The sequence below is a fragment of the Pteropus alecto genome, unplaced genomic scaffold, assembly GCF_000325575.1.
Source record: "Pteropus alecto unplaced genomic scaffold, ASM32557v1 scaffold42, whole genome shotgun sequence".
Classification (NCBI taxonomy): domain Eukaryota; kingdom Metazoa; phylum Chordata; class Mammalia; order Chiroptera; family Pteropodidae; genus Pteropus; species Pteropus alecto.
In genome coordinates, this window is record NW_006434825.1 from 11,303,564 (window position 1) to 11,313,528 (window position 9,965).

The window sequence follows — 9,965 nt, forward strand, 5'->3', positions numbered from 1 at the left end:
GGCGGCCAAGAACGGAAGCGGAAGTGGCGGCGGCGCCGGCCTGGCCTGGCCTGGCTGAGGGGAGGCGGCGGGCGGGCGCGATGGCGGAGGCCGGGCCACAGGCGCCGCCGCCCCCGGGCACCCCAAGTCGGCACGAGAAGAGCTTGGGACTTCTCACTACCAAGTTCGTGTCGCTTCTGCAGGAGGCCAAGGATGGCGTGCTTGACCTCAAGCTGGTGCGGCCCGGGCTAAGGGGCGACATGGGGGATGGTGGACCAGGCCTGGGCCGGTAGCGGGAACCCCAGGGGCGGCCCAGCAGAGCCCTCAGAGAGCAGGCCGCCATCCGTGTGCTTTCTCACAGGAGGGAGGCCGAGAGCTGTTTCATTCATTCGGCCCAAGCAATTGGGTGTCAGATACATGCCAGTCTCGGGGCTGCAGGTGCTGATCCTCGTGGCCCTCCCTGCCTGGTGTGGGGAAAAGAGCATCAGAACATCAGTTCAGGCTGCGCCAGGCCTCTTCCCGCCCCGCGGTCCTGAGGTGCTGTAGTATTTGAGAGGAGGGTTGGGACCTAGTCCACCCCCTTTCCAGACTGCTCCGGACCAAGTTTCAAGGTAGCTGGAGGTACACCTGAGAGTGGGGCTGAGCATCCTCCACTCTGTTCTGTGTGCCAGGCAGCTGACACTCTAGCTGTGCGCCAGAAGCGGCGGATTTACGACATTACCAATGTGCTGGAAGGTATTGGGCTGATCGAGAAAAAATCCAAGAATAGCATCCAGTGGAAGTGAGTGGAGGCACCTGGGAGGGCAATGGGATCTCCAATCCAGACGTGTCGGGTTGGGGGTGGGTGGAGGGTGCAGGAGAGAGCAGGGGCCATGGGACCCAGAGTTTCTGGCAGCCCCTCTCAATCCCACTCCCTTGGCTCAGGGGCGTGGGGCCTGGCTGCAATACCCGGGAGATTGCAGACAAGCTGATCGAACTCAAGGCAGAGATCGAGGAGCTGCAGCAGCGAGAGCAAGAACTGGACCAGCACAAGGTGTGGGTGCAGCAGAGCATCCGGAACGTCACAGAGGACGTGCAGAACAGCTGATATCCTCCTGGCAGTCCCTGCTCCTGGGGTGTGGGCGAGGGGCACTCTAGTCCAGCTGGGTTTGCTCTGTGGTGCCCTCGGTTCAGTCCCATTTTGGAGGTTGGTCCTGTAGCCCCTGGCCAGGTCCCAGCCTTGTGGTCCCCTTTCAGAGCCCCTCCCCCACCAATTTTTGCCTCTGATCCCTCTTCAGGTAGACCCCAGGCCCCAGGACTTTCTCTGAGGGCTTGTGTGTCAGACCTCTGTTAAAGAGTTGGGTTTTCTCTGTGGTCTGCCACCTGTCTCTATAGGCAGGGCATCAGTCATTCTCCTTAACCCCCACACTTTGGCCTACGTGACTCATGAAGACATCTGCAGATGCTTTGCTGGTGAGCAGAGCCTGGGTCGGGGGAGATGGGAGTGGGGCTGGGTTGAGCTACAGCCCTGCGCAGTGAGCTCAGAGCCCAAGAAAAGTTCCATCTCTTAAGAGGGTTCCTGGGGCCTGCCCAAAGAGGAACCACGGGTAAGTACTGGATTTGAAGGTCACGGGGAGCCTGTGGAGGCCAACCATACTGAGGGTACAGTAATCCTGGGCCGGGTCCCTGGGTCAGCTCCCATCTGCACCATCCCCTGGCTTTGGCTTCTCAGGTGTGACAGGGACATAAGCGGGGGAGAATGTGCGTGCCCATGCATGCTTGTAAGCAGGGGTCAATTGAATTGTGGATACAGAAACTGTTTATTCTCCATCTTGCATCCCCATACTGGTCCTGGGGAAGGGATGTTGGCCTTGGCCAGAACACGTACAGCTGGGAAGCAGCACCATCTATTCAGGAGTGAGATGCCCATGACCTGCAGTCTTTCATTCTACATGTTTGAATCCAGATTTTCTGGTTACTGACCCCTGAGCTCTTGGAAGGAGAAAAGCTTTGGTTCTCAGCCCCAGCCGCTGTGGGGGTTGGGTGAGGCTTGCTGTCTAGCTCCCCAGAGACTGTGATGATCTTTGCTCCAATGGATGGGCACCCCCATTTCCAGCTCAAAATAAGCCCCTAGGCCCTGACCCATCTTCCTTGTTATTCTAGGAGACACCCTCCTGGCCATCCGGGCCCCGTCAGGCACCAGCCTGGAGGTGCCCATCCCAGAGGTGGGTGTTCAGCCCAGGCAGGAGGGGTTGGTTGAGGGCGGGTGCTGGCTGTGGAGCCTGATAAGTCCCGGGTGGGGCAGGTAGGTTGAGGCCCAGGGTTTGGGGTTATCTAGGAGAATGGGCAGCCTGGGGTGGGAAAAGACACTCTGGCCCTGGCCCAGGGTCAAGCAGGAGCCAGGCCTGCTTCCAGTTTCACCTGCCCTACACTCCCAGGGCCTCAATGGGCAGAAGAAGTACCAGATTCATTTGAAGAGTGTGAGTGGCCCCATCGAGGTGCTGCTGGTGAACAAGGAGGCATGGAGCTCACCACCCGTGGCAGTGCCTGTGCCACCACCTGAAGATCTGCTACAGAGCCCACCTACTGTCTCTACCCCTTCACCTCTGCCCAAACTTGCCGTGGCCCTGCCCCAGGATGCCTCACGCCCAAGCAGTCCCCAGGTGACCACCTCCACCTGTGTCCTCAGCAGTACCGAAGCCCAAGGGGTTGCTAGTCCAGCAGCTGAGATCGCAGGTAAGGCACGATGGGCTTCTGGTGATGGGGTGATCTCTGGGACCCAAGAGGCAATACTTCTTTGTTGTGGAATGCCTACTCCAAGGTGGAATAGACCCCATGGAATTGTCCTTTTCCTGGCCCCCCAGCGGGCCTCCCCTTGCTATGATAAGGGAATGCTTTTTAACAGAGAAGCGCTAACTGTGAACAGGCATTAGTGACAGTTTTTCCCCAGAGCCACCTGTGTCTCACTTGCCCTGGAAGCCCTTCTTGAAGTGTGGTCGCAGCAGACATGTCATCGATGAGTCTCCCTCTTACAGGTCTCATGTCCCTGTCTCCTTTAGTGCATTTCTAGGCTACCTCTTCAGGGATGACTAGCCTAACTCTCCTTGGGCCCAGGAACCAGGGCTATAGTCATCCTGGGTGTGGGTTCTAGCACGCCCAGCTTCAATATCGCACTGCCTGTCCCCAAGTGACTGGATTTGGGGCATGTGGTTGCAGTGAGTGGCGGCCCTGGAACTGATAGCAAGGACAGTGGTGAGCTCTGTTCACTCCCACTGGGCCCGACAGCACTGGACACCCGGCCACTGCAGTCCTCTGCTCTGCTGGACAGCAGCAGCAGTAGCAGCAGCAGCAGCAGCAGCAGCAGCAATAGCAGTTCATCTGGATCCAACCCTTCTACCTCCTTTGAGCCCATCAAGGCAGACCCCACAGGTGGTGAGTACTTGTCTCCTTGGGAGCAGAGAAAACTCAGCCTTAACCAGCAACAGAATTAGAGCTGGAACCCAGCTGTCCTATTTTCTTAGCCAGAGCTGGCTATTCCCTGCCATCAGCCCTGCTTTGACCAGAACTTTGCCAGCCAGGGTGAGGAGCCTGGCCTCCGACTCAGTGCTGGTGGCCCTTTGATCCCCCTTTCTGGGCTGACATAGAATTCCTTGGTCCTCTTTCAAGCCCTGGACTCAGGTCTCAGGAAGGCATAAGCACTCTCTTGGGGAAGGGGCTGTGGTATGTTCCTCAGGCTTCAAAGGTGGGCCGTACCTTCCCAGGAGAGGTGATGTTATCTGCCTGGTGTCTTCTCTCCATTCTGTGACTTGAGTGTTTTCTTCTTCCAGGACTCATTCTTTCCAGGACTCATTCTTCCCAGCCCACAAGCAGTGCTCTCTCCTCACAAAGTGACACTTTGTCCTCTGTGTCTCTCTCACCTTTCCTGTCTTCTCTTTATAGACTCTGGAAAAGTCATCTCCATTCCACAGGTTGCAGCAGTCAGGACCTCTGCACCCCACTCACTTCCATGCTCCATCAGTGCTGCTTTTGATAAGTCTCCCAGCCCTGCCTGCCATCTCCATCAGGTTTCTAGGCTGATGTGCTCTGGCATTCTCTTGTTCCCTATTGATGCTTTTTTCCTCCTTTGGCTTTAGTGATGCCAGCTCTTGGCTCTTCTCTATCACTGGTTTCCTTCCTGACCTCTCCCTGGTGTGCTTCCTTAAACACTGGCACTTTCCAGCTCTCTGTCTCATTCCACAACTGTGGAGGACCCCAGTTTTGGGTAGATGAGTCCCCAATTTCCTCTTTGCCTAGGTCTTTGTCTGAACTCCACATCTCTGTGTCCATATGCCTTCCTCTGCACATCCAATGGGCACTTCATTCCCACATGTCCTCAGCTGAAACTTGCTTTTCCACCTCTGTGCATACCCTGCCATTGGCCCTAGCCACCCAGGCCTAATACCTGGTGTCACTCCAATTCTGTCTCCTCTCCTGTTCCCCACTTAACATCAGCTAAGTGAGTTCTGTCCCAGACATCTCTTGTCCGTGGCCTCATATCCTCAACACTCAGGATCACTGCCAGCCACCTCTATCCTAAATTCTTTAGCATCGTCTTCTTTACCCCAACTGACAAGGATCTGTCTGAAACACAGCCTGACTGGCATTTCTCTGTTTACAAAAGTACCTTTAATGACTCCCTAAGGCTTGCTAGATAAAACCAGAGCCCCTAAACCTGGCATATGAAATCCCTCATGTTCCAGTCCCAGCATTCCTCCCCAGCTTCATTTTCCTCTGCTTCCCATTTGCATCCTCCTGGGCAGACCTTTGTAGCAGAGTTGTCACCTTGTAGCACTAGCCCCTGTCGAAATGTATGCCTTATCCTCTGCCAGGTGACCTGGCCCAGGGTGTGGTGTCTGAGCCTGGCACTGAGCAAGTGCTCACCAAGGGTGGGGATGGATAGGGCATCCTGCATCAGACAGGGTATGCACGCTGAGCCCAGAAAGGGAGAAGGTCTGCTTGCCCTTCTGTAGTGCTTCCAAGTTAGTGGAGCTGTTAACCAGTCACCTATAATGGGCCTTTGGTACCCTGGGCTAAGCAGTGAGAAATTTGGGTCTGCAAAGGAGACTGACAGACAAAGCTAGCTTGGCCTGCGCAGAGCTTTCATTTCTTCAGCTTTGTGGAGCCCCAGTGTAAGTACTATAGGATCTGAAGAAGTCAGAGGCTAGGGTGGGACCAGGCTTGACTTCAGTGCCCCTGAGTATGGCTTTTTTGTCTTTCAGTTTTGGAACTCCCCAAAGAGCTATCAGAAATCTTTGATCCCACACGAGGTAGGGCCTTGTTCCTCTTTGGGACTGGGGTAATGGGCACAGTTCATTGGGTCTTACAGATGTTTTCTTGCTCTTCTGAGGGCCCGTGTTTGCGCTTGGTACCTGGGCAAAGTTCCTGATGGGTGGGTGGGGGGTCCCCTTCATGGACTCTGGTGGGTGGAGAGGCGGGAGCCAGAATGTAACAGCTCTCCCTCCTTCCCCAGAGTGCATGAGCTCGGAGCTGCTGGAGGAACTGATGTCCTCAGAAGGTGGGTGGCCCAGAAAGGTGAGGGGTGGTTGGCTCAGGAGGGTAGGGCCTGGATGTGGGCAGAGGGTTGGGTGGGGCCTTGGCCCCAGGCCTTAGCCTGGTGTTCTCTGCAGTGTTTGCCCCCCTTCTCCGCCTTTCTCCACCCCCTGGAGACCACGATTACATCTACAACCTGGATGAGAGTGAAGGTGTCTGTGACCTCTTTGATGTGCCTGTTCTCAACCTCTGACTGATGGGGACATGCCCTGTGTGGCTAGGACACAGACTGTCTAACCTGAGGGCTGCCTGGGGTCCTCCCTCCACCCTACTCCTACACAGCTTGAGAGCTGCAGCCTCCTGGCTTCCCCAGCCCTCCTTCACTGCACAGTTTTGGCCACAATCCCTGCTCCTGTATTGACACCTGTACAGTGCTGGGAGAGCAGGGGAAAGGAGCTCAGTTCTCTCCATGGTGGAGCCAGAATATTTGCTTTTCTGGGGCCTTCCCTTACCTCGTGTTCTCCCCAAGCCCAGTCTCGGCTGCTACCTAATGTCACAGAACGAGGACCCTCATTCACTCCATAGGGCAGCTTGTCTAACTCCACTGCCCTGTTCCTGCCAGGCCTTCCCCCTCACTTCTCCCCACCCCTTGACCCTACAGCTCCTGGACCTCTTGTGTGCCCCCCTTCTGCCAGTCCTTTAGCCCTGAGAACCTGTAGGTGGTGGTGGGGGTGGGTGCTTACAGGAAGGAAGAGAAGTCTCTGTAGCTAGGAATCTGGGCAGGGGCATCCCTGAGGATTGGCCCAACCTCCTGCTGCCCCATAGCCCACCTCGTTTATTCATTTATCCTCATTTAGAGCCATTTGCAGAGGTTTAGAAAGATTTGCAGTAACGAATGGATTCCTATATAAAGATTATTTTTATACTTTTTGCAGCAAAAGGAAGTTGTAATATTTGTACAGTGTCCAAGTGAATAAAGATCGTGCCTAAGGCTATCTTTGGTCTGATTCTTTCGGGGCCCCTCCCTGGGACCTTGCTGGATTGGTGGTAGGACCGGGTAGATGGATAACCTTGCTGGGACAGGAGGTGTGGCGCTGACAGCCGGCCCTCTCCGCCCCCACCTGCCGCACCTTGGGCGGGGCGGGGCCACCTCTTCAGGGCGGGGCACGGCAGGGCAGGGCAGGCGAGTCCCTCCTACCCCCAGATTCCAACCCGGAACTAGCCTGGAACTAACCTCCGCTCCCTTGGGAAGGCCGCGGCGCCTGGCCAGGAGTGGTAGCCTGGGCCGTAAGTGTGGGCCACGGGGATCAGGGGGCGGACAGAGGGACCCCTTATCCCCAGGGGCTTCAGACCAGCTGCGCGTTCATTAGGAGGTTGCACAGTTTGGAAGGTATAGGCGCCCGGCTCAGCTGGACCATGGCGCCCCCGCGGGACGTGGTGAAGATCGCCGTCCAGATGCGTGACGCCATCCCGCAGCTCATCCAGCTGGACCAGGTCACCCAGCCTCTCCCACCGACATCCACCCCACCGCTCACCTATGGGTCTCCCCCTTCCCCTCGGAACAGCCCACCCCACCCCTTCCCCAGGTTCTTCCCCAACTTCGTCCCTCTCCCCGCCCAGTGAATGACCTCTCCACTTGCAGGCAAAGCCCCTGGCCGCTGTGGTGAAGGAGGTGTGCGATGCGTGAGTGCGGGCCAACAGGCCATCGGGTGGGGAAAGGGCAAGAGCGGGGGGCACCCCCCTATATGCCTCACTGAGCCTCCTCTGCCTGCAGGTGGAGCCTGGCTCACTCTGAGCGCTATGCCCTGCAGTTTGCTGATGGGCACGGAAGATACATCACTGAGAATGTGAGTCCCCTTCCCCCCTTGGCCCCTTCTAATTCCTGATTCCTGGCCCTGATTGCTCAGACTCCTCATCCCACTGGAATGTGATCTTTCACCGAGTTCCAAATCCTTCCTCAATGACAACCCCAATGAACCAGTCCTCTGAACCCTTCTTGACTTCTCTTCCTTTTCTACTGTCTTCTCCAGAACCGCACGGAAATCAAGAATGGCAGCATCCTGTGCCTGAGCACTGCCCCAGTAATACCCCTTCTGGCCCCACCCTCATTTCCTGCCCTTCTGTGCCTCCTTTCTGCCTCCCTTTGCCTCTGCCCCATGTCTGGAGGCCCCAGCCACATCCCTGCAGTGCTCCACCTATTGGATACTGGTGTTCCCACACCTCTAGCTCCCACTCCTTGCTTCTACCCAGCCTCCTCACCTTTGTTTCTGCTCCCGCCCCTGCCAGGACCTTGAGGCTGAGCAGCTGTTGGGTGGGCTGCAGAGTGGGAGTCATGAAGGGCGTCGGGAAGCCCTGCGACACTTCGTCCTGCTGGCCCCAGACATGACCTTTGCCCAGGAGGTCATCAGCCGTGATGGGCTTCAGAGATTAGGCATCATCATTGAGGATGGGGATGAGTGAGCACCGGGCTGTGGTGGGTCATGGACATGGTGGGGCTGGGGTCCTGATCTGCCCCTGCTCAGCCCCAGATGTCCCCCCAGCCTAGGGGAGGTACTGGCCCTTGCACTGAAGGCCTTCTTGGAGCTCATGGAACATGGCGTGGTGTCCTGGGAGACGCTCAGCATCCCCTTTGTTAGGAAGGTGGGTGGGCTTTTCTAGGGCAGCAGGTTGGGGCAGTGGGGTGGTATCAGGATCTGACCATCCATGGTGGTCAGGTGGTAAGGTGATAATCCCTATCCTACCTACAGGTGGTATGCTATGTGAACATGAACCTGATGGATGCATCTGTGCAGCCCCTGGCCCTCGGGCTACTGGAAAGTGTGACCTTGAGCAGCCCTGCCCTGGGCCAGCTGGTCAAGAGTGAGGTGCCACTGGATAGGCTGCTGGTACACCTACAGGTGTAAGTGTCTGGGGATAGGGTATACATGAGGGTGGTAGAGCCAGATTCTAGATGGCCAGCTGAGCCCTCCTCTTACCTAAGGATGAACCAGCAGCTGCAAACCAAGGCCATGGCTCTGTTGACAGCCTTGCTACAGGGGGCCAGCCCTACTGAACGCAAGGTGGGTGTCCATCTGGTGGCTGGATGGGGGGCAGGAGCTGGTGGGCACTGTGATCCACTCTGGGCCTACAGTGGGTGCTCATGGTGGGGCTAAATCATCTATGCCCCCTTCTCACCCACCTTAGCACATGCTTGACTACCTGTGGCAGAGAAACCTTCGCCAATTCATCTATAAGGTAGGAAGGACCAAACCAGGCAGATCCCCACCCCCACTCTTCCTCTCCCTGTGAGTGCATACTCACAACCATGGACTGGCTGTCCTCCAGAACATCATTCATAGTGCAGCGCCACTGGGCGACGAGATGGCTCACCACTTGTATGTACTGCAGTCCCTTACACTGGGACTGCTGGAGCCACGCATGAGGACACCACTGGACCCCTACAGCCAGGTGGGTGCCTTTGGAGTACACAAGGCTGGGGACAGCTGAAACTTGGCCTTGAATCTGTGGTCATGACAATCCCTCCAATGACCCCAGGAGCAGCGGGAACAGCTGCAGGCCCTGCGCCAGGCTGCCTTTGAGCCAGAAGGGGAGTCCCTTGGTGCTGGGCTGAATGCTGACCGTCGCCGTTCTCTCTGTGCCCGCGAGTTCCGCAAGCTGGGCTTCTCCGTGAGTGACCGCTACCCAGCTCCCCACCCCGCCTCATCCCAGGGCTGCTGTTGTTCCAGAGGGCTAAGGCCCTTCCTTAGCAGCCCGTTTCCCCTCCCCCAGAACAGCAACCCTGCGCAGGACCTAGAGCATGTGCCCCCTGGCCTGCTGGCCCTGGACAACATGCTCTACTTCTCCAGACATGCACCTAGTGCCTATAGCCGGGTAAGTGATGGGACAGGGTGGGTAGCCATCTAGGCAGGGTTCCAATGGGCTTAGTTGTGACTCCCTGCCTCATTCTCTGCTCCCACCACCCCAGTTTGTGTTGGAGAACAGCAGCCGTGAGGACAAGCATGAGTGCCCCTTTGCCCGGAGCAGCATCCAACTGACGGTGCTGCTGTGTGAGCTACTCCGAGTTGGGGAGCCCTGTGAGTGGGACTGGGCAGTGTGTCCGGGAACGGGGGACGGAAGGGCAGAGAGGGCCAGGGGCTGCACATACTTTCTCCCTGAGCCCCTCCTGCCCCCCTGCTCCAGGCTCCGAAACGGCCCAGGACTTTTCACCCATGTTCTTCGGCCAAGACCAGAGCTTCCACGAGCTCTTCTGTGTGAGCATCCAGCTACTTAATAAGACATGGAAGGAGATGCGGGCCACACAGGAGGACTTTGACAAGGTGGGTGGGAGCTGGGAGACTTGGGCCAGGGCAGGGGGCTGTGTTGGATAGGGGCCCAGAGCTCAAGCCTTAAGCTGAGCTTGGGTTGGCTCCAGGTCATGCAAGTGGTCCGAGAGCAGCTGGCCCGTACGCTGGCCCTGAAACCTAGCTCTCTGGAGCTCT

At 57.2% G+C, this 9,965-nt stretch overlaps 2 protein-coding genes across 3 annotated transcripts in view; both read left to right on the top strand.

The window, feature by feature from the left end:
* Positions 1-19: 19 nt before the first annotated feature.
* On the top strand, positions 20-6,482 carry E2F4 (E2F transcription factor 4). 2 transcript variants are annotated; one of them, XM_015587740.2, is made up of 10 exons: positions 20-215; positions 651-760; positions 904-1,065; positions 1,388-1,431; positions 2,122-2,183; positions 2,397-2,694; positions 3,175-3,390; positions 5,217-5,264; positions 5,468-5,529; positions 5,625-6,482. In XM_015587740.2, the coding sequence occupies exons 1-10, from the start codon at positions 81-83 to the stop codon at positions 5,742-5,744; spliced, it is 1,257 nt and encodes a 418-aa protein (XP_015443226.1). In that variant the 5' UTR covers positions 20-80; the 3' UTR covers positions 5,745-6,482. The 2 variants fall into 2 exon arrangements, with proteins under 2 accessions (XP_015443226.1, XP_006909811.1); XM_006909749.2 differs by having other exon boundaries at positions 5,468-5,512.
* A 57-nt stretch (positions 6,483-6,539) lies between these two features.
* ELMO3 (engulfment and cell motility 3) overlaps positions 6,540-9,965 on the top strand; it is a 4,728-nt gene continuing 1,302 nt past the window's right edge. The window contains 15 exon segments of the mRNA XM_006909750.3: positions 6,540-6,981; positions 7,130-7,170; positions 7,262-7,334; positions 7,518-7,568; positions 7,774-7,943; positions 8,028-8,127; positions 8,235-8,386; positions 8,468-8,546; positions 8,671-8,721; positions 8,812-8,934; positions 9,022-9,153; positions 9,256-9,357; positions 9,452-9,560; positions 9,667-9,803; positions 9,899-9,964. Of these exon segments, the coding sequence (XP_006909812.1) occupies positions 6,904-6,981; positions 7,130-7,170; positions 7,262-7,334; positions 7,518-7,568; positions 7,774-7,943; positions 8,028-8,127; positions 8,235-8,386; positions 8,468-8,546; positions 8,671-8,721; positions 8,812-8,934; positions 9,022-9,153; positions 9,256-9,357; positions 9,452-9,560; positions 9,667-9,803; positions 9,899-9,964 (1,464 nt within the window). The 5' untranslated portion in view covers positions 6,540-6,903.

What these genes read in the sequence shown, in the direction of transcription:
- E2F4 (XM_015587740.2), top strand. Translation starts at nt 81, where the DNA reads ATGGCGGAGGCCGGGCCACAGGCGCCGCCGCCCCCGGGCACCCCAAGT. An exon ending in AAGAATAGCATCCAGTGGAA is followed by an intron (nt 761 to 903) that starts GTGAGTGGAGGC and finishes CCCTTGGCTCAG; the next exon opens with GGGCGTGGGGCCTGGCTGCA. An exon ending in AATCTTTGATCCCACACGAG is followed by an intron (nt 5,265 to 5,467) that starts GTAGGGCCTTGT and finishes CTCCTTCCCCAG; the next exon opens with AGTGCATGAGCTCGGAGCTG.